The sequence below is a fragment of the Rhinoraja longicauda genome, chromosome 16 (genome assembly GCF_053455715.1).
Source record: "Rhinoraja longicauda isolate Sanriku21f chromosome 16, sRhiLon1.1, whole genome shotgun sequence".
In the NCBI taxonomy this organism is placed as follows: Eukaryota; Metazoa; Chordata; class Chondrichthyes; order Rajiformes; family Arhynchobatidae; genus Rhinoraja; species Rhinoraja longicauda.
In genome coordinates this window covers 1534283-1560365 of record NC_135968.1, presented here as the reverse complement: position 1 = coordinate 1560365, position 26083 = coordinate 1534283, and the positions used below count along the sequence as shown (strand labels likewise).

Below are 26083 nucleotides of genomic sequence, written 5' to 3'. Positions count from 1 at the left end.
GCTGGTCGGCGCGGACTCAGTGGGCCGAAGGGCCTGTTTCCATGCTGTATCCTTAAACTAAACTAAACTACCAGCCTGTGTTTGGCCTGTATCTCTCCAACCTATTCCATCCATGTTCTTAAACATTGCGATAGTCCCACCCTCAACTACCTCCTCCGGCAGCTCGTTCCACACACCCACCACCCTCTGTGTGCAAAAAGGTGCCTTTTAAACTAGATTCCTATTAAATATTTTCCCCTTCACCTTAAACCTATGTCCTCTGGTCCTCGATTTCCCCAACTCTGGGCAAGAGACTCTGTGCGTCTACCCGATCTATTCCTCTCATGATTTTGTTCACCTGTGTAAGGTCACCCCTCATCTTCCCGCGTCCCAGCCTACCCAACCCTCTCCCTGTAGCTCAGGCCTGCGAGTCCTGGCAACATCCTTGTAAATCTTCTCTGTGTCCTTCTTTCCAACATCAGGGCTGGTTCCCTGGAGCTCTGGGGTCCCCTTCCCCAGTCCCCCCGTCCCCTCCATCTCCCCTCTTCCCCTCTTCCCCCCTTCCCCTCCCCTCCCCTCCCCCCTTTCCCTCCCCTCCCTCATCCCCCGTCCCCTCCCGTCCCCTCCCCTCCCCTCCCCCCCTTTCCCTCCCCTCCCTCATCCCCCGTCCCCTCCCCTCCTTCTTCCCCCCTCCCCTCCATCCCATCCCCCCATTTCCGTCTTCCCTCTCCCACTCCACGTGCTGGCACACCCCTCACCTGTGGCTGGTGGAGTGTTTCTGAACCTCAGCCAGCACGGCCTTGGTGTTGGAAACATCACCATCTGTGAATACAAAGAGCTGTGGGAGAGAGAGAGAAGGGGAGAGAGAGAGAGAGAGAGAGAGAGAGAGAGAGAGAGAGAGAGAGAGAAGGGGAGAGAGAGAGAGAGAGAGAGAGAGAGAGAGAGAGAGAGAGAGAGAGAGAGAGAGAGAGAGAGAGAGAGAGAGAGAGAGAGAGAGAGAGAGAGAGAGAGAGAGAGAGAGAGAAGGGGGAGAGAGAGACAAGGGAGAGAGAAGGGGAGAGGGAGAGAAGGGGGAGAAGGAGTGAAGGGGGAGAGAGAATGGGGAGATGGAGAGAAAGGGGGAGAGAGAAGGGGAGAGAGAAGGGAGGGAGAGAGAGAACGGGAGAGAGAGAATGGTTCGATTGTGATCATGTCTTTCTGCTGACTGTTAGCACACAGCAAAAGCTTTTCACTGTACCTCCGTACACTGACGATAAACTGAACTCAACTGAAGATGGCTCCCACTCCCACTCCCACCCCCACCCCCTGGTCATCTTACCGACGGCATCGGTCGTGGCCCCCCCTCCCTGGGGGAAACAGACCCAGATTCCCCGGCCTCCCCCCGTGACTGTGGCCCTCCGTCCAGAGCAACCCCCCCACCGCACAACCCCGTCACCACATCCCCCCCACCGCACCCCCCCCGTCACCACATGCCCCCCACCGCACCCCCCACCGCACCCCCCCCCCCGTCACCACATCCCCCGCACTACAGTGGGCGCACGCCATCCCCACCCTGCCCTCTCCCTGCTCACCTCTCTCATCCCCTCTCTCTCTCCCCCACTCTCATCCCATCTCTCTCCCCATTCTCATCCCATCTCTCCCCACTCTCATCCCATCTCTCCCCCACTCTCATCCCCTCTCCCTCTCTCTCTCCCCATTCTCATCCATCTCTCCTGCCCATTCTCATCCCCTCTCCCTCCCACTCTGATCCCATCTCTCTCTCTCCCCCACTCTCATCCCATCTCTCTCCCACTCTCATCCCCTCTCATCCCCTCTCTCATCCCTTCTCTCTCCCACTCTCATCCCATCTCTCCCGCCCCTTGCCCCCTCCCCCTCCATCCCTCATCCCTCTCTCCCTCTCTCCCTCCCCCCTCCATCCCTCACCCCCCCCCCCTCGCTGCCACCCTTGTCCCTGGTTCTCTGTGTCCCCGCCTAGCCGCTGTGTAGGCCGGTACCTGGCGGGGGTGCCCTGGGACGTGGGGGGTGCTGTAGATGGCGGAGAGCGGCTGCAGGATCTCCGTGCCCCCCATGTCCGCCTCGACGCCCTTCAACTTCGTCACGGCCTCCTGCATGGAGCTCTGTGAGTACTGCACACTGGCCCTACGGGGGAGATCACACGCAGCGCACGATCACGCAACGCACGGTCAGGTAACGCACGGTCACGCCCCGCACGGTCACACCGCGCACGGTCACGCAACGCACAGTCACACAACGCACGGTCACGCAACGCACGGTCACGCAACGCACGGTCACGCCCCGCACGGTCACGCAACGCACGGTCACACCGCGCACGGTCACGCACCGCACGGTCACGCAACGCACGGTCACGCACCGCACGGTCACGCAACGCACGGTCACGCAACGCACGGTCACGCAACGCACGGTCACGCAACGCACGGTCACGCAACGCACGGTCACGCACCGCACGGTCACGCACCGCACGGTCACGCAACGCACGGTCACGCAACGCACGGTCACGCACCGCACGGTCACGCAACGCACGGTCACGAACCGCACGGTCACGCAACGCACGGTCACGCACCGCACGGTCACGCAACGCACGGTCACGCAACGCACGGTCACGCCCCGCACGGTCACACCGCGCACGGTCACGCAACGCACGGTCACGCAACGCACGGTCACGCCCCGCACGGTCACACCGCGCACGGTCACGCAACGCACGGTCACGCAACGCACGGTCACGCACCGCACGGTCACGCAACGCACGGTCACGCCCCGCACGGTCACACCGCGCACGGTCACGCAACGCACGGTCACGCAACGCACGGACACGCAACGCACGGTCACGCACCGCACGGTCACGCAACGCACGGTCACGCCCCGCACGGTCACACCGCGCACGGTCACGCAACGCACGGTCACGCAACGCACGGACACGCAACGCACGGTCACGCACCGCACGGTCACGCAACGCACGGTCACGCCCCGCACGGTCACACCGCGCACGGTCACGCAACGCACGGTCACGCAACGCACGGTCACGCAACGCACGGTCACGCACCGCACGGTCACGCAACGCACGGTCACGCAACGCACGGTCACGCAACGCACGGTCAGGTAACGCACGGTCACGCCTCGCACGGTCACGCACCGCACGGTCACGCAACGCACGGTCACGCAACGCACGGTCACACAACGCACGGTCACGCAACGCACGGTCACACAACGCACGGTCACGCACCGTCACGCACCGCACGGTCATGCTGGGTCACGCACCGCACCGTCACGCAACGCATGGTCACGCACGGTCACACACCGTGCCGCCGAACGCCGCCCAGCCACGGGAGGGCTAGGATCAAGGGGCTGAGTGGCCCCTTTGCCTCTCGTGCTGTTACAGGTGAAGGGTCCGAGAGGCAGGGACCACATCTGGAACATTGAGAGAGGGAGAGAGGGAGAGGGAGAGGGAGGCAGAAAGAGAGGGAATAGTAGGGAGAGAGAGAGAGAGAGAGAGAGAGAGAGAGAAGCAGTGAGAGGCAAAGAGAGAAATAGAGGCAGAATGAATGGCAGAAGCAGAGAAACAGAGAGAGAGAGAGACAGAGAGAGAGAGAGAGAGAGAGACAGAGAGAGAGAGACAGAGAGAGAGAGGCAGTGAGAGAGAGACAGAGAGAGAGACAGAGAGAGAGACAGAGAGTGAGAGTGGGGAGATGTGTGTGGGTGAATTTCCAGACACCGGCTGTGGTGATTGGGAAGGTCGGGAGAGGCTCTGGCTGTGGTGGGTGGGAAGGTTTGGGACTGGCTGTGGTGGGTGGGAAGGTTTGGGAGGGGAGAGGCTGTGGCTGTGGTGGTTGGGAAGGTCGGGAGAGGCTGTGGCTGTGGTGGGTGGGAAGGTTTGGGAGGGGAGAGGCTGTGGCTGTGGTGGTTGGGAAGGTCGGGAGAGGCTGTGGCTGTGGTGGTTGGGAAGGTCGGGAGAGGCTGTGGCTGTGGTGGGTGGGAAGGTTTGGGAGGGGAGATGCTGTGGCTGTGGTGGGTGGGAAGGTTTGGGAGGGGAGAGGCTGTGGCTGTGGTGGGTGGGAAGGTTTGGGAGAGGCTGTGGCTGTGGTGGGTGGGAAGGTTTGGGAGAGGCTGTGGCTGTGGTGGGTGGGAAGGTTTGGGAGGGGAGAGGCTGTGGCTGTGGTGGGTGGGAAGGTTTGGGAGGGGAGATGCTGAGGCTGTGGTGGGTGGGAAGGTTTGGGAAGGGAGAGGCTGTGGCTGTGGTGGGTGGGTAGGTCGGGAGAGGCTGTGGCTGTGGTGGGTGGGAAGGTCGGGAGAGGCTGTGGCTGTGGTGGGTGGGAAGGTCGGGAGAGGCTGTGGCTGTGGTGGGTGGGAAGGTCGGGAGAGGCTGTGGCTGTGGTGGGTGGGAAGGTCGGGAGAGGCTGTGGCTGTGGTGGGTGGGAAGGTCGGGAGAGGCTGTGGCTGTGGTGGGTGGGTAGGTCGGGAGAGGCTGTGGCTGTGGTGGGTGGGAAGGTCGGGAGAGGCTGTGGCCGCAGCTTCCCGGCTCCGGGATGAAAACTCACGGGAAGAACGACGTGAAGCTGTTCCCAAATCCGTAAACGTTGAAGTAGCATCCCATGGGAAGGCTCTTCATGAGCAGGAGCAGCGTTTCCTGTGGGAGGGGGAAGCAAAAGTCAGCGTCCAGACTCGGCCGTGCTCCATGGCGTTCCGGCGTTCCCGCCGCTCTGCGGGAGGCAGTTCCCGGATCCAGCAGGAGATCCCGTCCCTATTTTACACAAAATGTGTCCGGGGCGATCAAGCTCCCGTATCGGGGGAATCCCAGCTTCCCGCGCCGGGCGATCTGACCCGGGTCGAACCTTCTGCGGCTTGGAGCTTCCCGACATCAGTCTCGACCCGAGACTGCGAGCTCCTCGATGGTGAAATATGCAGGCCGCGGTTGGAGCGTCGATCCCAGGCAAGGGATCGCAGGCTCCGATGGTAAGCCCACGGCCCCGCGGTGGGGCTCAGAGCCAGTCCTGGGCAAGGCCGCCAGCTCCGCGACGTTAGTCAAGTCAAGTCAAGTCCATTTTATTTGGATAGCACATTTAAAAACAACCCACGTTGACCAAAGTGCTGTACATCAGTTCAGGTACTAAGAGCCGGATATACAATGGCACACACACATAACAGCACATACATCTGAGGAAAGACATTCTTGCCATAGAGGGAGTACAGAGAAGGTTCACCAGATTGATCCCTGGGATGGCGGGACTTTCATATGAAGAAAGACTGGATAGACTCGGCTTGTACTCGCTGGAATTTAGAAGATTGAGGGGGGATCTTATAGAAACTTACAAAATTCTTAAGGGGTTGGACAGGCTAGATGCAGGAAGATTGTTCCCAATGTTGGGGAAGTCCAGAACAAGGGGTCACAGTTTAAGGATAAGGGGGAAGTCTTTTAGAACCGAGATGAGAACGTTTTTTTTCACACAGAGTGGTGAATCTGTGGAATTCTCTGCCACAGAAGGTAGTTGAGGCCAGTTCATTGGCTATATTTAAGAGGGAGTTAGATGTGGCCCTTGTGGCTAAAGGGATCAGGGGGTATGGAGAGAAGGCAGGTACGGGATACTGAGTTGGATGATCAGCCATGATCATATTGAATGGCGGTGCAGACTTGAAGGGCCGAATGCATCTATTTTCTATGTTTCTATGTTTCTATAAATAGTTCACAGCGCCCCCTCAGAGGGCTTCAAACGCTAGGTCGAGGCTCAAATGTTAGGCCGCAGAGCGACCGGAGATACGATCCAGAAAACAATCGCATCTCCGGCAAGGTAAGAGATTGAAGAAAGGTCCCGTCCCCCCAACCCCCCACATAAAACAAACCAGGGAACATTAACACAAACGTTTAAAAACACACTAAAAAAGACGAAAAGACCAGCAGGCTGTTGGCGAGGCTGCCATCACCGACAGAGCCACCAGGTGTGTAAACGAGGGTTCAAAAGGGACGAAAATCACGGAAAATGCAGAATAGATCAGTGTTAGCCCGAGGGGGGGGGGGGGGGGGGCACAAAGCAAACTTTAATCCGGAGGACAGTCAAACTCGTCCGACAACTACGATGGGGGAGGGATGGAAAGAGAGGGAAAGCAAGGTCAGGACACAACAGTGATCGGGCTGATCACCAACGGCGATGAAACAAAATACAGAGCAGAGGTGCAAAACCTGGCGGACTGGTGCTCTGATAACAACCTGGTCCTAAATACCACGGTAGGTCACACAACGGGGAATACGCCCCGATCTCTATCAACGGGGACAGTGTGGAGAGAGTGTCCAGCTTCAAGTTTCTGGGCACTCACATTTCAGAGGACCTAACATGGTCCAATAACACTGCTGCGCTGGTCAAGAAGGCACAGCAACGACTGTTCTACCTAAGAACACTGAAGAAGTCTGGTCTACCCCAACAGCTGCTGACGACCTTCTACCGCTGCACCATAGAGAGCATCCTAACACATGGCATCCCTGTGTGGTACCTCAGCTGCACGGAGGCAGAGAGGAAAGCTCTACAGCGGGTAGTCCATAGAGCTCAGAGGACCATCGGAACACAGCTACCAGCCTTGGAGGGCATCTACAACACACGATGCCTCAGAAAAGCCTCTTCACACAAAGACTCTTCACACCCCTGCAACAGTCTGTTCGAACTCCTTCCATCGGGCAGACGATACAAGGCCTTCTACGCCTGCACCTCCAGACTCAGGAACAGCTTCATCCCCAGGGCCATAGCTGCTCTGAACCGGTCCTGCTGAGCCGGATGGTCACATCGCACAGCGAACCGGCACAGACCTACTTGCACTTTATTGTGTTTTAAAACTGTTCTAATTTGTTTCATTGGGTTGTTTAAATTAATACTGACTAGCTAATTAATTTATTGCATCGTATGGGAGGCACATTCCCAATCTCGTTGTACCCCTGTACAATGACAATAAAGATATATTGTATTGTATTGTATTGTATTGTATTGTATTGTATTGTATTGCTTGAAGTTAGAGAAGTCAATATTCATACCAAAGAGAGACACAAAAAGCTGGAGTAACTCAGCGGGTCAGGCAGCATCTCTGGAGAAAAGGAACAGGTGGCGTTTCGGGTCGAGACCCTTCTTCATTCTCAGAACGACCTTTCTGTCCTGGGCCTCACGTCCACTGTCAGAGTGAGGCCCAACACAAATTGGAGGAACAGCACCACGAATCTGCACGTTAGTGCAGTGGGTAGAGCTACTGCCTTACTGCACCAGAGACCCAGATATGGTCCTGGCTGTGGATTGATGCGCTACGCACCCCCCCACCCCCACTCCGCAGGGCCCTGTCCGGACTTACCCTGGCGCACAGAATGCGGGGCCTGTGGTCCTCCTGGGACATCTGCGATTCCATGCTTCCCGAACGGTCCATCAAGAAAATAAACTCTCCCACCATGGCCTTGGTTGCAGTCTTGGGAAAGCTGGGGAAGAGATTCACCATGACCGCAGCCTCCCCCATCAGCGTCCCTGTGTGAAGGGGGGAGAGAGGGAGGGAGAGAGAGAGAGAGAGAGAGAGAGAGAGGGAGGGAGAGGGAGAGAGAGAGAGAGAGAGAGAGAGGCAGGTCAGGAGACTGAGAACCTTGTGATCTGGTACCAAGACAGAGAAACATAGAAAAATAGGTGCATGAGCTGGCCATTCGGTCCTTAAAGCCAGCACCGCCATTCAACATGATCATGGCTGTCTGCTTTCCCCCCATATCCCTTGATTCCTTTGGCCCTAAGAGCTAAACTCTCAATAGAAAATAGACAATAGGTGCAGGAGGAGGCCATTCGGCTCTTCAAGCCAGCACCGCCATTCAATGTGATCATGGCTGATCATTCTCAATCAGTACCCCGTTCCTGCCTTCTCCCCATACCCCCTGACTCCGTTATCCTTAAGAGCTCTATCTAGCTCTCTCTTGAATGCATTCAGAGAATTGGCCTCCACTGCCTTCTGAGGCAGAGAATTCCACAGATTCACAACTCTCTGACTGAAAAAGTTTTTCCTCATCTCAGTTCTAAATGACCTACCCCTTATTATTAAACTGTGGCTCCTTGTTCAAGAGGAGTTGAGTATAGGAGCAAAGAGGTCCTTCTGCTGTTGTACAGGGCCCTAGTGAGACCGCACCTGGAGTACTGTGTGCAGTTTTGGTCTCCAAATTTGAGGAAGGATATTCTTGCTATTGAGGGCATGCAGCGTAGGTTTACTAGGTTAATTCCCGGAATGGTGGGACTGTCATATGTTGAAAGACTGGGGCGACTCGGGTTGTATACACTGGAATTTAGAAGGATGAGAGGGGATCTTATCGAAACGTATAAGATTATTAAGGGGTTGGACATGTTAGAGGCAGGAAACGTGTTCCCAATGTTGGGGGAGTCCAGAACAAGGGGCCACAGTTTAAGAATAAGGGGTAGGCCATTTAGAACTGAGATGAGGAAAAACTTTTTCAGTCAGAGAGTTGTGAATCTGTGGAATTCTCTGCCTCAGAAGGCAGTGGAGGCCAATTCTCTGAATGCATTCAAGAGAGAGCTAGATAGAGCTCTTAAGGATAGCGGAGTCAGGGGGTATGGGGAGAAGGCAGGATATAGTGTGGAAACAGGCCCTTCGGCCCAACTCACCCACACCGGCCAACAATGTCCCAGCTACACTAGTCCCACTTGCCTGCGCTTGGTCCATATCCCTCCAAACCTGTCCTATCCATGTACCTGTTTAACTGTTTCTTAAATGATGGGATAGTCCCAGCCTCAACTACCTCCTCTGGCAGCTCATTCCATACACCCACCACCCTGTGTGTGAAAATGTTACCCCTCGGATTCCTATGAAATCTTTTCCCCTTCATCTTGAACTTATGTCCGCTGGTCCTCGATTCCCCTACTCTGGGTAAAAGACCGCAGTTCTACAAGACATTGTTGAGGCCACATTTTGGAGTACTGTATGAAAATAACTGCAGATGCTGGTACAAATCGAAGGTATCACAAAATGCTGGAGTAACTCAGCTAGTCAGGCAGTATCTCTGCAGCGAAGGAACGGGTGACGTTTTGGGTCGAGATCCTTCTTCAGACTTTTGGAGTTCTGTGTTCAGTTTTGGCCACCCTGCCAGATGACGTCGTTTATCCGCTGGAGGAGGTAGTTGAGGCGGGTGCCGTTACAACGTTTGAGAAACAATTGGACAGGTACATGGATAGGGTAGGTTTAGCGGGATATGGGCCAAACGCTGGCAGGTGGGACTAGTGTAGAAGGGGCATGTTGGTTGGTGTGGGCAAGTTGGGCCGAAGGTTTAGTCTAGTTTAGTTTAGATTATTGTCACTGCTTTTGTTGCGTGCTAACCAGCCAGCAGATCGACAACACATGATCACAACAGAGTCATTTACAGTGTATGGATGATACATGATAAGGGAATAACGTTTAGTGCAGGATAAAGCCAGTAAAGACCGATCAAAGATAGTCCAAGGGTCACCAATGAGGTAGATGGTAGTTCAGGACTGCTCTCTGGTTGTGGTAGGACGGTTCAGTTGCCTGATAACAGCTGGGAAGAAACTCTGGAGGTGTGCGTTTTCACACTTCTGTACCTCTTGCCCGATGGGAGAGGGGAGAAGAGGGAGTGGTAACTTCCACGCTGTGACTGTAAACTACAGTGCACCAGTCATTGAAAGCAAGTGTGCAGGTGCAGCAGGCAGTGAAGAAAGCGAATGGTATGTTGGCATTCATAGCAAGAGGATTTGAGTTTAGGAGCAGGGAGGTTCTGCTGCAGTTGTACAGGGCCTTGGTGAGACCACACCTGGAGTATTGTGTGCAGTTTTGGTCTCCTAACCTGAGGAAAGACGTTCTTGCCTTAGAGGGAGTACAGAGAAGGTTCACCAGATTGATCCCTGGGATAGCGGGACTTTCATATGAGGAAAGACTGGATAGACTGGGCTTGTACTCGCTGGAATTTAGAAGACTGAGGGGGGATCTTATAGAAACATATAAAATTCTTAAGGGGTTGGACAGGCTAGATGCGGGAAGATTGTTCCCGATGTTGGGGAAGTCCAGAACCAGGGGTCACAGCTTAAGGATAAGGGGGAAGTCTTTTAGGACCGAGATGAGAAAACATTTCTTCACACAGAGAGTGGTGAGTCTGTGGAATTCTCTGCCACAGAAGATAGTTGAGGCCAGTTCATTGGCTATATTTAAGAGGGAGTTAGATGTGGCCCTTTTTGCTAAAGGGATCAGGGGGCATGGAGAGAAGGCAGGTACAGGCTACTGAGCTGGATGATCAGCCATGATCATATTGAATGGCGGTGCAGGCTCGAAGGGCCGAATGGCCTACTCCTGCACCTATTTTCTATGTTTCTATGTTTACAGGGACAGACAGCTCACTGACTGACACAAGGTTGACACAACGTGCTGAAACTCAGTACAGGCAGCATCTCTGGAGAGAAGGAGTGGGCGACGTTTTGGGTCGAGACCCTCCTTCAGACCCATTCCAAGCTGGGTTATAGAGAGCCAACTGTGCATAAACTCCCCGCGGCAAGACAGAGACCAATCCACACTACCCAGGGTGCAAAGAACTACACCACCCAGGGTGCAAAGAACTACGCTACCCAGGGTGCAAAGAACCACACTACCCAGGGTGCAAAGAACCACACTACCCAGGGTGCAAAGAACCACACTACCCAGGGTGCAAAGAACCACACTACCCAGGGTGCAAAGAACCACACTACCCAGGGTGCAAAGAACCACACTACCCAGGGTGCAAAGAACTACACTACCCAGGGTGCAAAGAACTACACTACCCAGGGTGCAAAGAACCACACTACCCAGGGTGCAAAGAACCACACTACCCAGGGTTCAAAGAACTACACTACCCAGGGTGCAGAGAACCACACTACCCAGGGTGCAAAGAACCACACTACCCAGGGTGCAAAACTACACTACCCAGGGTGCAAAGAACTACACTACCCAGGGTGCAATGAACTACACTACCCAGGGTGCATAGAACTACACTACCCAGGGTGCAAAGAACCACACTACCCAGGGTGCAAAGAACCACACTACCCAGGGTGCAAAGAACCACACTACCCAGGGTGCAAAGAATTACACTACCCAGGGTGAAAAGAACTACACTCCCTAGGCATCAGAGGGCCCACACTCCCCCAGGGGATGTCGTCAACACCACCCTACCAGACCCAGCCCCCCACCTCCCCCCACACCCTGACCCACCCACCTGGGGCGGCCGTCTCCAGACCCCCTTCGACCACCGCGCTCGGCTCATGAACCTTGTCGCAGTAGATTAGGAACTCCACGTCCCGGTCAAAGCCATGTCCGTCTGCCAGAGAGAGCTGGAGGGGAGATCACAACACAGAGTGAGATAGCAGAGAGAGATGGGCCAAAGGACACCGGTCAGTGTGCAGATATCCCCCTGAGAGAGAGGGACTGAGACACACCGGTTCAGTGTGCAGATATCCCCGTGAGAGAGAGAGACAATAGACAATAGGAGCAGGAGGAGGCCATTCGGCCCTTCGAGCCAGCACCGCCATTCACCGTGATCATGGCTGATCATCCACAATCAGTACCCCATTCCTGCCTTCTCCCCATATCCCTTGATTCCGCTATCTTTATCTATCTCTTGAAAGCATCCAGAGAATTGGCCTCCACTGCCTTCTGAGGCAGAAAAATCCACAGATTCACAACTCTCTGGGTCAATTATTTTTTCCTCATCTCCGTTCTAAACGGCCTACCCCTTATTCTTAAACTGTGGCCCCTGGTTCTGGTCTCCCCCAACATCGGGAACATGTTTCCAGCTTCTCGTGTGTTCAATCCCTTAATAATCTTATATGTTTCAGTAAGATCCCCTCTCATCCTTCTAAATTCCAGTGTATACAAGCCTCGTCGCTCCGGTCTTTCAACAAATGACAGTCCCGCCATCCTGGGAATTAACCTAGTAAACCTACACTGCACTTCCTCAATAGCAAGAATGTCCTTCCTCAAATTTGGAGACCAAAACTGCACACAGTACTCCAGGTGCGGTCTCACTAGGGCCCTGTACAACTGCAGAAGGACCTCTTTGCTCCTATACTCAACTCCTCTTGTTATGAAGGCCAACATTCCATTAGCTTTCTTCACTGCCTGCTGTACCTGCATGCTTCCTTTCAGAGTGGGAGACAGCGGTCAGTGTATAGATATCCCCGAGAGAGACTGAGAGACTCCAGTCAGTGTACAGATATCCCCCTGAGAGAGAGGGACTGAGAGACTCCGGTCAGTGTACAGATATCCCCCTGAGAGAGAAGGACTGAGAGACTCCGGTCAGTGTACAGATATCCCCCTGAGAGAGAGGGACTGAGAGACTCCGGTCAGTGTACTGAGGTGGGGCTTTCTTTGATAAGCCTCTGCTTCTGACGATAAATCCATCAGTTAGTTGCTCCCATCAGTTAGTTAGTCACTGCGGCACGGTGGCGCAGCGGTAGAGTTGCTGCCTTACAGCGAATGCAGCGCCGGAGACTCAGGTTCGATCCTGGCTACGGGTGCCGTCTGTACAGAGTTTGTACGTTCTCCCCGTGACCTGCGTGGGTTTTCTCTGAGATCTTCGGTTTCCTCCCACACTCCAAAGACGTACAGGTATGTAGGTTAATTGACTGGGTAAAATGTAAAAAAATTGTCCCTAGTGTGTGTAGGATAGTGTTAATGTGTGGGGATCGCTGGGCGGCGCGGACCTGGTGGGCCGAAGGGCCTGTTTCCGCGCTGTATCTCTAAATCTAAAAAAATCTCTCCTCTCCATGTCCACTGTCCCTTGGATGATATGTTTGTAGCACCAGAGACCCGGGTTCCATCCTGGCTACGGGCGCTGCCTGTACTGAGTGTGTACGTTCTCCCCGTGACCTGCGTGGGTTTTCTCCGGGTGCTCCGGTTTCCTCCCGCCTTCCAAAGACGTCCAGATTTGTAGGCTAATTGGCTTTCGTATCAATGTAAAACTGGCCCCAGTGCGTGTAGGAGAGTGTTAATGTGCGTGGACCGCTTGTCAGCGTGGACACGGTGGTCTGAAGGGTCTGTTTCCACGCTGTGTCTCTGAAGTCAACCACACTAAAGTGTCTTACCTTGGCTGACGTTTTCTCCGGGTTCAGGAACTCCACAGGTGTAACCTGACAATTGGACTGGACTCGGGAGATGCGAAGAGGGTTGTGGAAGTGGGCCTCAACTTCCAACGTGTAGGGCAGCTTGCCCACAGGGGCAGAGGCATTGGTGATTTTGGGACCTTGCGTACCTGGAAGAGTTAAAAGCAGTCTGGTTAGAATGGGGGACGGTGGGGGTGAGGGAGCTTCACCCTGTGTCTGACCCTGTCCCTGGGAGTGTGTGTGTGTGTGTGTGTGTGTGTGTGTGTGTGTGTGTGTGTGTGTGTGTGTGTGTGTGTGTGTGTGTGTGTGATGGTGCGGAGGGAGGGAGCTTCACCCTGTGTCTGACCCTGTCCCTGGGAGTGTGTGTGTGTGTGTGGGACGGGGCGGTGCAGGTTGGTCTCGGGGGGGGGGGTGAGGGTCGGAGCTGTTTCCCCAGGGGGCTGCCTCACCTGCGGGGGAGTAGCGAGGGTTCAGCACCGCGGGCAGGGTGAACCTGACCGCCCCGTCGGCCTCGAGCGGCAGCTCCTGGACCAGGCGGAAGCAGACTGTGACCTTGTCCCCGGGCGGCAGGTTGCCCACGCTGCAGCTGAAGATATCGCTGCTACTCTGGTCTTCCATGAGCAAGAAGGCCTGATGTCCCGAGGAGATGGCGTCATCGTAGTCATCCTTGGCCTGTGGGTGCCAGCGAGAGGGTTGTGGTTACACACACACACCAGGGAGAGGGTTGTGCTTACACACACACCAGGGAGAGGGTTGTGGTTACACACACACACCAGGGAGGGTTGTGCTTACACACACACACACACACACCAGGGAGAGGGTTGTGCTTACACACACACACACCAGGGAGAGGGTTGTGGTTACACACACACACACACACACACCAGGGAGAGGGTTGTGCTTACACACACACACACCAGGGAGAGGGTTGTGCTTACACACACACACCAGGGAGAGGGTTGTGCTTACACACACACACACCAGGGAGAGGGTTGTGGTTACACACACACACACACCAGGGAGAGGGTTGTGCTTACACACACACACACACACACACACCAGGGAGAGGGTTGTGCTTACACACACACACACCAGGGAGAGGGTTGTGCTTACACACACATACACCAGGGAGAGGGTTGTGGTTACACACACACACACACCAGGGAGAGGGTTGTGGTTACACACACACACACACACCAGGGAGAGGGTTGTGCTTACACACACACACACACACACCAGGGAGAGGGTTGTGCTTACACACACACACACACGCACCAGGGAGAGGGTTGTGCTTACACACACACACACACACACCAGGGAGAGGGTTGTGGTTACACACACACACACACACACACCAGGGAGAGGGTTGTGGTTACACACACACACACACCAGGGAGAGGGTTGTGCTTACACACACACACACACACCAGGAGCACCTCATTCCCCAGGGTGCGTCCACAATTCCCCCAAACCATGGATTGTTCCCGGATAGTGAAAGGCCCGGATAGAGTGGATGTGGAGAGGATGTTTCCACTAGTGGCAGAGTCTAGGACCAGAGTTCCTTTAGGAAGGAGATGAGGAGGGATTTCTTTAGTCAGGGTGGTGAATCTGTGGGATTCATGCCGCAGAAGGCCATTAATGGATATTTTTAAGGCAGAGACAGGTAGATTCTTGATTAGTACGGGTGTCAGGGGTTATGGGGATACAGCAGGAGAATGGGGTTAGGAGGGAGAGATAGATCAGCCGTGATTGAATGGCGGAGTAGACTTGATGGGCCGAACGGCCCAATTCTGCTCCTCTCACTAATGATCTTATGAAGACCATAGATCCCAGGGTCCCACCGCAAGACGTTGGGAGGTCATGTTGTAGTTGCATAATGGTGAATCCGCATTTAGAGTACCGTATCCAGTTTTGGGCACATGATAGGAAAAATGTTGTCAAGCTGGAAAGGGTGCGGAGAAGATTCACGAGGATGTTGTCAGGACTCGAGGGCCTGAGCTGCAGGGAGAGGTTGAGCAGACGAGGACTCTATTCTATGGAGCACAGGAGGGGTGATCCTACGGAGGTGTAGGGAGTGTTGTCGAGCAGCGGGATCTCGGAATGCAGGTACATAGTTGCTTGAAGGTGGAGTCGCAGGTAGACAGGGTGTTGATAGTAGAAGTTGGGAGGTCATGTTGCCGTTACGTAAGATGTTGGTGAGGCTGCATTTGGAGCATTGTGTTCAGTTCTGGGCACCATGTTACGGGAAAGATGTCAAAGCTGGAAAGGCTGCAGAGAAGATTTACGAGGATGTTGTCGGAACTCAAGGGGCCGAACTATAGGGTGAGGTTGAGTAGGCTGGGACTCTATTCCTTGGAGCACAGGTGGGATGAGAGGTGATCTTATAGTGTAAAAAATCAGGAGATGGAATAGATCGGGTCTTTTACCCAGAGTCGGGGAATTGAGAACCAGAGGACATAGGTTTAAGGCGAGGGGGGAGGAAAGATTTAATAGGAACCCGAGAAGCAACATGTTTCACATGTAGGGCGGTGGGTATACGGAACAAGCTGCCGGATGAAGTAGTTGAGGCAGGGACTATTGCGACATTTAAGAAACATTTAGACAGGTACATGATTAGGACAGGTTTGGAGGGATATGAGCCAAATGCAGGCAGTTGGGAAATGTTGGCCGGTGTGGGCAAGTTGGGCTGAAGGGCCTGTTTCCACGCTGCTCGACTCTATGACAAGACCACAGGCCCCAGATTCCCAGCATCTCTCTGACTGATCGCCCAGTCATAATTTTCCTATACTTCCATCAGGTCAGAGTTGTGAATCTGTGGAATTCTCTGTCTCAGAAGGCAGTGGAGGCCAATTCTCTGAATGCATTCAAGAGAGAGCTAGATAGAGCTCTTAAGGATAGCGGAGTCAGGGGGTACGGGGAGAAGGCAGGAATGGGGTACTGATTGAGAATGATCAGCCATGATCACATTGAATGGTGGTGCTGGCTCGAAGGGCCGAATGGCCTCCTCCTGCGCCTATTGTCTATTGTCCAACTCAGGAGCCCTCCACCCCACCCCACCCCGACCTCCCGCATCTGCAAGGGATATCGTGCCACCACACCCTCCCCTCCCATCACATCGCCTCCCCGACCTCCGGCCCCCCTGGTTCCGGCTGATCACTCACCTTCTCCTTCTCCTTTATGGTGGCCACGATGGTCTTGCCTCCCACCTGCGCTTCGAAGTGGTAGACAGCAGAGTCGCTGTCCATGGGGAAGACAAACATGGCCTCCAGGGGGTCCGACTCCTCGTTCACATACTCCAGGCTGGCAGAGAGGTCGGCCACAAACCCCTTCACCTCCAGGCGGGCCGAGATACCCTTGAGAGGCACTATCACAGAGGAGAGGGCAATGGGGTGAGGGCGAGTTCCATCCCACACCATCCGTATAAACCCCACCGCCTCCCAATCACTACCACTGTGTACAATCGCAATGGATCTAACCTCTTCCCATTTATTCCCATTGACCGCAATCCCAATGGACCCCGTCCCTTCCCATTTATTCACAAAATGCTGGAGTAACTCAGCAGGTCAGGCAGCATCTCAGGAGAGAAGGAATGGGTGACGTTTCGGGTCTGAAGAAGGATCTCGACCCGAAACGTCACCCATTCCTTCTCTCCTGAGATGCTGCCTGACCCGCTGAGTTACTCCGGCATTTTGTGAATAAATACCTTCGACTTGTACCAGCATGTGCAGTTATTTTCTTACACGATCCCTTCCCAATCTCTCCCACTGTACACAATCCCAGCCAGACCTCATCCCTTCCCCTCATCCACAATCCCAATGGACCAGACCACTTCCCATTCCCTTCCACTGCACACAATCCCAATGGATGTCACCCCTTCCCATTTATTCCTACGATCCAGAATCCCAATAGATCTAACCTCTTCCTATTCAATCCCACAATTCCGATGGACTCGACCCCTTCCCATTTGTTCCCCACTGCTTCGTCGTGGTGGCTATCCATCGAGGTCGAGGATGATGGTCTACGATCCGAAGAACAAAGACACCTGTGCGTGCGTTTGTTTAACGTGTACTTGATGTTGCACTCCAAGAAGCACACGCTCCTTCACAAATCAATCAACTCATTCCAATGGCAAGGGGACCAAGATGATTGGAGCCTTCATCCGCCTCCACAGCCATTGAGGTCTTGTAGGTTCAATCGTTCTTAGTCTGGACCCTCATCCTGGACCTCACCGCCATGGGTGGCCCTACCAGCAGCTAGTGCTTCCGACGGCATCGTTCTCGGAATCATGGGGGCACGCAAGCCTCTTCACCACAACAAGGTGAACGATCCGAAGAACGATCCCACTGCTTCCAATCCCAATGGATCTCATGCCTTCCCATTCACTCCCTCTGTACACAATCCCAATGGATCTCATCCCTTCCCACCATCCCGAATCCTAGTGGATTCCATTTACCCCCACTGTATATAACCCCAATAGATCTAATCTCTTCCCATTCAGTCCTGCAACCCCAATGGGCCTGACCCCGTCCCATTTATTCCCACTGCACACAATCCCAATGGACCACCTCTTCCCACTTATTCCCACTGTACGTCATCCCGGTTTGTGGAATTTTCATTTGACGAACCTGCCTCTGAGAAAATGTAGAAACAAGGAACCACTGATGCAGGTTTACTCAAAGTAACTTAACAGGTCATAGAAACAGAAAAATAGGTGCAGGAGGAGGCCATTCGGCCCTTCGATCTAGCACCGCCATTCAATATGATCGTGGCTGATCATCCAAAATCCGTACCCTGTTCCTGCTTTTTCCCCATATTCCTTGATTCCTTTAGCCCTTAGAGCTAAATCTAACTCTCTCTTGAAAACATCCAGTGAATTGGCCTCCACTGCCTTTTGTGGCAGAGAATTCCACAGTTTTTCCTCATCTCAGTCCTAAATGGCTTGCCCCTTATTCTTAAACTGTGACCCCTGGTTCTGGACTCCCCCAACATCGGGAACATTTTTCCTGCATCTCGCCTGTCCAATCCTTTAAGAATTTTATATGTTTCTATAAGATCCCCTCTCATCCTTCTAAATTCCAGTGAATACAAGCCCAGTCGACCCATTCTTTCACAATATGTCAGTCCCGCCATCCCGGGAATTAACCTGGTGAACCTACGCTGCACACCCTCAATAGCAAGAATCTCCTTCCTCAAATTAGGAGACCAAAATTGCACACAATACTCCAGGTGCGGTCACATCAGGGTCCTGAACAACTGCAGGACCTCCTTGCTCCTAAACTCAAATCCTCTCGCAATGAAGGCCAACATGCCATTAGCATTTTTCACTGCCTGCTGTACCTACATGCTTACATTCAGTGGCTGATGTACAAGCACACCCAGATCTCGTTGCACCTCCCCTTTTCATAATCTGACACCATTCAGATAATAATCTGCCTTCCTGTTCTTACCTCCAAAATGGGTAACCTTACATTTGTCCACATTACACTGCATCTGCCATGCATCCGCCCACTCACCCAACCTATCCAAGTCACCCTGCAGCCTCACAGCATCCTCCTCGCTGCTCACACTGCCACCCAGCTTTGTGTCATCCGCACACTTGGAGATGTTACATTTAATTTCCTCGTCTAAATCATTAATATACATTGTAAATAACTGGGGTCCCAGCACCGAGCCTTGCAGCAAGCCACTAGTCACTGCAGGTCAAACTCCAAGTTTCTGGAGTACCTCTTTGGGAAGGGTCCTGACCCGTAATGTAACCTGTCCATGTTCCCCAGAGATGCTGCCTGGCCCACTGAGTTACCCCTTACGTGGCAATGAATTCCACAGGTTCACCACCCTCTGACTAAAGGAATTCCTCCTCATCTCCGTTGTAAAGATACGTCCTTTTATTCTGAGGCTACGTCCTCTGGTCCTGGACTATCCCACTAGTGCAAACATCCTCTCTACGCCCACTTTATCCAGGCCTTTCGCTATCTGGTAAGTTACAATGAGGTCCTCCCTCATCCTTCTAAACTCAAGCGAATACAGGCCCGGTGCTGTCAAACGATCATCATATGTTAGCCCAAGTGTGTGTGTGTGCTGGCTAGGACTGGATGGGCTGAATGGCCACTGTCAACATTGAGAGGAAACGTGGTGTAGGTGGGCGTCTCCTTACCTGGGGCGTTCGAAGCTGTGAAGAGTCCACACTGTCCTTCCATTGTGTCGCTGCAACGCAAGGAAAAGTCATGAGTACCATGGTGGTCTCTGGTTCCACTGGCCTCCCCACACACCTTCTCTGCTCGTCACGTGGCCCAGTCGCTCTGAGCCCAGCACACCACCAGTCACCCACACGCCAACCATCGCTGACTGTGCTCCGAGGCTGAGAAGAATCACTCAGACCCCCCCCCACTCCCCAGACGCCACTAGATGGGGATCATCAGGGCAAGGTGGAGGTAAAGGAGGAGCACGCTGTGCTTGCTTTCATCGGTCAACGCATTGAGGACAAGAGTCAAGAAGTCATGATTAGAACTGAGATGAGGAAAAACTTTTTCAGTCAGAGAGTTGTGAATCTGTGGAATTCTCTGCCTCAGAAGGCAGTGGAGGCCAATTCTCTGAATGCATTCAAGAGAGAGCTAGATAGAGCTCTTAAGGATAGCGGAGTCAGGGGGTATGGGGAGAAGGCAGGAACGGGGTACTGATTGAGAATGATCAGCCATGATCACATTGAATGGTGGTGCTGGCTCGAAGGGCCGAATGGCCTCCTCCTGCACCTATTGTCTATCAAGTCTACTCTGCCATTCAATCATGGCTGATAGAAGTTTATTAGATTATGAGAGGCAACATTTTCCCATGAAGGAAAAATCAGATACTAGAGGGCATAGTTTTAAGATGAGAGGGGCAAAGATGATAGGAGATGTGTGAGGCGAATGTGTGGAACGCGCTGCCAGGTGCGATGGTTGAGGCAGATACAAGGTGGTGGCGCGGTGGCGCAGCGGTAGAGTTGCTGCCTCACAGCGCTGGAGATCCGGGTTCGATACTGACCACAGGTGCTGTCTGTGACCACACGTTCTCCCTGTGACCACGTGGGTTTTCCGCAGGTACTGCGGTTTCCTCCCACACTCCAAAGACTTTCGGGTTTGTAGGTTAATTGGCTTCTGTAAATTGTCTCTCGTGTGGAGGATAGAACTAGTGATTGTGGGTCGGCACGGACTCAGAGGGCTGAAGGGCCTGCTGCATCTCTAAACTAAACTAACGAATAGTGGCATTTAAAAGACTTTGGATAGGTGCATGAATATTCAGGGAATGGAGAAATATGGATCATGTGCAGTCAGATAAGAATTGATCTCGGCATCATGTTTGGTACAGACAATGTGGGCAGAAGGGCCTGTTCTTGGGCTACACTCTTCTGTGTTATAAGAATGACCACAATCTACATGGGGGAGAAATCGGAGAACTAGCAAACTGCACACAGCAGCACCAGAGGTCAGGATGGAATCCAGATCTGTGGAGCTTTGAGTCAGCAGCACTTATTGGTACATCAGGCAAAACTACAGAAGTGTGAATACGCACACCTCCAGATTCAAGGACAGTTTCTTCCCAGTTGCTGTCAGGCAACCAGTCAGGTCCCATCCTACCAGAACTAGAGAGCAATAGTGAACTGCTGTCCATCGCATTGGAGATCCTCACATTATCTTTGATCAGGCTTTACAGGACTTTATCACTAAGCTTTATTCACGTTATTTCCTGTATCATGTATCTTTACAACGTGGCTGGCTCAATTGTAATCATGTGTTGTCTTTCTGCTGACTGGCCAGCACGCAACAAAAGCTTTTCACTGTACCTCGGTACACGTGACAATATCTGAAGAAATGGTCTCGACCCGAAACGTCACCCTTTCCTTCTCTCCAGAGATGCTGCCTGAGTTACTCCAGCTTTTTGTGTCTATCTTTGACAATAATCTAAACTCAACGAAACCACCTCAGTACACGTGATGATAATAATAAACATTAACCTGAACCTCCGTATATGTTCCAATCCAAGGTTACCGACCTTAAAACGATTATTATCCAATGCTTCTCGCTCCGTAGATGCTGCTGGACCTGCTGAGTGTTTGCAGTGTGTCCTGTCTTTATCTCAGATGCCACGTCTTTCGACCCTCCCAACTACAAAAAATGTCACCTAGCGACCTCAGCAACCGCTCCCCAACAGTTTGCTTACAGGAGCCGCAGGTCCCTTTACAAACAGGGATACGCCCGGGTAAATCCAACGTGAAAACAAGGCACAAACACTCTCCGTCTCACAGTATTGTGCGGGCCACACCTGTGGACTTGCTCTGAATACCAAATTCCACACACGTTACGTAAATGAAAACTAAAAGAATGGGGGTCATTTGGCCCATAACCCTCGAAGCCGTTCCTATCCATGTACCTGTCCAAATGTCTTCTAATCTTTCCGATTACTTACTTTAGTCTTTGACTGTCTTCTGCAGTTGTACAGAGCCCTAGTGAGACCGCACCTGGAGTACCGTGTGCAGTTTTGGTCTCCAAATTTGAGGAAGGATATTCATGCTATTGAGGGCGTGCAGCGTAGGTTCACCAGGTTAATTCCTGGAATGGCGGGACTGTCGTATGTTGAAAGACTGGAGCGGCTAGGCTTGTATACACCGGAATTTAGAAGGATGAGAGGGGATCTTATCGAGACGTATAAAATTATTAAGGGGTTGGACACGTTAGAGGCAGGAAACATGTTCCCAATGTTGGGGGAGTCCAGAACCAGGGGCCACAGTTTAAGAATAAGGGGTCGGCCATTTAGAACGGAGACGAGGAAAAACTTTTTCAGTCAGAGAGTTGTGAATCTGTGGAATTCTCTGCCTCAGAAGGCAGTGGAGGCCAATTCTCTGAATGCATTCAAGAGAGAGCTGGATAGAGCTCTTAAGGATAGCGGAGTCAGGGGGTATTGGGAGAAGGCAGGAACGGGGTACTGATTGAGAATGATCAGCCATGATCACATTGAATGGTGGTGCTGGCTCAAAGGGCCGAATGGCCTCCTCCTGCGTCTATTGTCAGCGGGACAGGCAACATCTCTGGAGAGAAGGAATGGGTGGTCTCGACCCGAAACGACACCCATTCCTTCTCCAGAGATTTTGCCTGTCCCACTGAGTTACTCCAGCATTTTTTGTCTATCTCCCTTCCATTGCCTCAATTTATACCTCACGCTGTCTTGGCAAGGCCAGCAGCATCATCAAGGAGGCGAGACACATTGCCAACTCGTTCCTTTCTCCCATCGGGCAAAAGGTACAGAAGTGTGAAAACGCACACCTCTAGATTCAGGGACAGTTTCTTCCCAGCTGTGATCAGGCAACTGAACCATTTAACCACAACCAGAGAGCGGTCCTGAATTAGTATTGCTGACCCTTGGCCTAGCTTTGACTGGACTTTACTGGACTTTATCTCGCAGTAAACGTTACTCCCTTATCATGTATCTATGCACTGTGAATGGCTCGATTGTAATCATGTATTGTCTTTCAGCTGACTGATTAGCACGCAAGGTATCTCGGAACCGGTGACAATAAACTAAACTAAACTAACCCATTGGGAAGGTACAGGAGTCTGAAAAATATGACCTCCAGTTACAGAAACATCTTCTTCCCTACAATTATTCGGCTCTTGAACACCACAAACACCAATTAACCTTCAAACAAGGAGGTATTTCTTTAGTCAGAGGGTGGTGAATCTGTGGAACCCATTGCCACAGAGGGCTGTGGAGGCCAAGTCAATGGCTATTTTAAGGCAGAGATTGACAGATTCTTGATTACTAAGGGTGTCGGGGGTTATGGGTAGAAGGCAGGAGATTGAGGTTGAGAGGGAAAGATGGATCATCCATGATCGAATGGCTGCACGGTGGCGCAGCGGTAGAGTTGCTGCCTTACAGTGAATGCAGCGCCGGAGACTCAGGTTCGATCCTGACTACGGGCGCCGTCTGTACGGAGTTTGTACGTTCTCCCCGTGACCTGCGTGGGTTTTCTCCGAGATCTTCGGTTTCCTCCCACACTCCAAAGACGTACAGGTATGTAGGTTAATTGACTGGGTAATATGTTTAAAAAAATTGTCCCTAGTGTGTGTAGGATAGTGTTAATGTGTGGGGATCGCTGGGCGGCGCGGATTCGCTGGGTCGAAGGGCCTGTTTCCGCGCTGTATCTCTAAAAAAAGATTTCTTTAAAAATGGCCTAATTCTGCTCTGAGAGAGAGAGAATTAGGAACTTTGGGTTTTTGTTTTGTATGGCACCAATATATATATTTATTTTTATTTATTGAACTTTATTTCTTTAACTATTGTATTATCTATTGTGTACTGTGTTTACAGCCCTGTTATATTGCTGAAAGTAAGAATCTCATTGTTCCAGTTTGGCACCCTGCACAATTAAACACTCTCAACTCTTGAATCTCTGCCGTGCTCTTCCTCTGCACATCCTTCCTGTGGTGAGGTTCTCAGACGCAACCAGAACTGCACACGATGCACCCCCACCAACGTTTAGTACAGCTGCAACATCACGTCCCAAGCCTCATCCTCCTTGTCTCAGCCTTTAATGGAATTGGTACCTAAAGCCATCTTCCTCGCTAAACGCAAATTGGAGGAGCAGCTTCTCATATTTCGCTTGGACGGCCTAAAGCACAGTGGTATGAAATGTGATTTCTCTCACTTCAGGTAGCCCCGACATTCCCTCACTCTCTAATCCCTTCCCCACCCCCACCCAAGTTGCACTGGCTTCTCGTTTTCACCCCACAAACAGCTAACAATGGCCTGTTTCCTTTAGCATCGTTACTTTTCTGCATATCTTTTATTCATTGTTCTTTATCTCCCTACATCATCGTCTATATCTCTCGTTTCCCTTACCCGGTACCATTCTGAAGGGTCTCAACCCGAAACGTCACCCAATCCTTCTCTCCAGAGATGCTGCCTGACCCGCTGAGTTACTCTGGCTTTTTGTGTCTATTTTCCCCTCTCTTCTCCCTCTATGCCAGGGAGCTGTGGACTTGCATCCTGAGGTCCCTCTGTACAACAACTCCCCTAACTCCCTGCCATTTACTCTGCGTGTCATACTTAAATTTTACTTCCTCTCTTTTTTTTAACCGAGATTTGGGTTCCATGTTACATCCTACCTGAATTTGACTGTAAATTGTCCCTAGTATGTCGACCCGAAACGTCACCTATTCCTTGTGGCTGTACTTTCATTAGTGTCACACTCAGTAGCCTTCGTAGACTAAACAACCCTGTGATCCCACTTGTTTGAGGAGTCTCAGTGAATCTGTGGAATTCATTGCCACAGAAGGCTGTGGAGACCGTTAATTGATATTTTTAAGGCAGAGATGGATAAATTCTTGATTGGTACGTGTGTCAGGGGTTAAGGGTAGAAGGCAAAAGGCAGAAGAAATGGGGTTGAGAGGGAACGATAGATCAGCCATGATTGAATGGCGGGGTAGACTTGATGGGCCGAACGGCCTAATTCTGCTCCTATCACTTATGAACTGACTCTGCCCCTCACTGTCCAGTGGCGGAAGGACCCGAGACTGTGGTCCTCTCCCACAGAGCCTTGGCGTTGGCAGCACCGAGCTTCAGTGCGTCCCTCAGCATGTACTCCTGCAGTCTGGGATGAGCCAGTTGGCAGCATTCCCCAAAGGACATCTTGGTGTGCTGGGAGGCCCAGGGGTTTTGGGAAGACCGGGACATCTCCCAGCCAGGGGGTGCTGGCAGTTCACAGAGGCGACCTGCCCTCTCCCACGCACCCACCGTCCCACACCCGTTCCAGGTAGAACTGCTCACCTTCCTGGCACGATCTCTCTCTTGTTCAACCTCCCTGTCTTTTAGTTGAGAGAGACAGTGCCAAAATAGGCCCTTCAGCCCACCGAGTCCGTGTCGACCAGCGATCCCTGCACACCAACACTGTCCTATACACACACACACACTAGGGACAATTTACAATCATACCTAGCCAATTAACCTACAAACCTGTACGTCTTTGAAAGGTGGGAGGAAACTGGAGAAAAGCCAGACAGGTCACGGGTGGAACATGCAAACTCCGTACAGATAACACCTGTGGTCAGGATCGCTGATCCGGCTTCCGTTGGGAGACACAAGGGACTGAAGGTGCTGGAATCTGGCCCAACAAGCAATCTACCCAAAGGCAGCATCAGTGGGTGGAAAGGAATGGTTGGCATTTCTGGTCAACACCCTGCATCAGTCCGCCTGGACTTTCCACCCACAGATGCTGCCCGACCCACCTGCTTCCTCCAGCTCATTGCTTATCACTCTCCCTTTTTCTCTCCTTTTCACAACTTGCTCTCTCTCTGTCCTTTTTCTTACTTTTCTTCCCTCTCTTTGTCTCTCCTTTCTCTTTCTATCTCCTTTCATCATACTCCTTTTTATCCTACCTCACTCTCCTTTTCACTCCTTTTCTCTTCGTTCTATTCCTGTTATTCTCGCCCTGTTTTTGACTTCTCACTTTTCCCCTCTCTATCCCTTTCATTCCATCTCTCCCCTCTCCTCCTCTTTCACCTCTCCTCTTTCTCTCCCCCTCATCTCCGGCTCGCCTCTCCTCTCTCTCCTTCCCCCTCTCTCCTCCCTCTCGTCTCTCTCACCAGGCTCCCCTCTCTCTACTTTCCCCTCACCCTCTCTCCCACCCTCTCCTCTCTCCCACCCTCTCCTCTCTCCACTATCCTCCCTCTTTCACCTTCTCTCCTCCTCATTCCTCCCTCACCTCTCTCTCTCCCTTACACTCTCCCCCCCATCTCTTCTCACCTTCTCTCTCACACACTCCTCTCTCTCACACACTCCTCTCTCTCTCTCTCTCTCTCTCTCTCACTTTGATATTTCAACAGATATTTACCCTTTCTCTGGCTGCCGCTGGCTGTTTTCCTGTTGCCGGTCTTTGGTACTGCCTGCAAAACTCTGACTAAACGCCTCTCCCTTCCCACATGATGCCACTGGCACCGACTCGGCGCTGAGGCTTCAAGTCCAGG

The 26083-nt window shown here is 52.5% G+C and overlaps 1 protein-coding gene across 2 annotated transcripts; it reads right to left on the bottom strand.

Moving 5' to 3' along the window:
* Positions 1-733: 733 nt before the first annotated feature.
* On the bottom strand, positions 734-26083 carry LOC144600856 (von Willebrand factor A domain-containing protein 5A-like). Of its 2 annotated transcripts, none has more exons than XM_078412740.1 (10): positions 25951-26083; positions 19243-19292; positions 16250-16452; positions 13538-13760; positions 13071-13237; positions 11204-11318; positions 7318-7484; positions 4533-4621; positions 1974-2118; positions 734-817 (listed from the first exon to the last, which is right to left on the bottom strand). In XM_078412740.1, exons 2-10 carry the CDS (start codon positions 19283-19285, stop codon positions 734-736), a joined length of 1236 nt encoding a protein of 411 aa, XP_078268866.1. In that variant the 5' UTR covers positions 19286-19292; positions 25951-26083. The 2 variants fall into 2 exon arrangements, with proteins under 2 accessions (XP_078268866.1, XP_078268865.1); XM_078412739.1 differs by lacking the exon at positions 25951-26083 and adding an exon at positions 25074-25330.

What these genes read in the sequence shown, in the direction of transcription:
- LOC144600856 (XM_078412739.1), bottom strand. Translation starts at nt 25,282, where the DNA reads ATGCCAACCATTCCTTTCCACCCACTGATGCTGCCTTTGGGTAGATTG. An exon ending in AGCTTCACGTCGTTCTTCCC is followed by an intron (nt 2,119 to 4,532) that starts GTGAGTTTTCAT and finishes TCTCCCCCGTAG; the next exon opens with GGCCAGTGTGCAGTACTCAC. An exon ending in TCCCAGGGCACCCCCGCCAG is followed by an intron (nt 818 to 1,973) that starts GTACCGGCCTAC and finishes TCTCTCCCACAG; the next exon opens with CTCTTTGTATTCACAGATGG.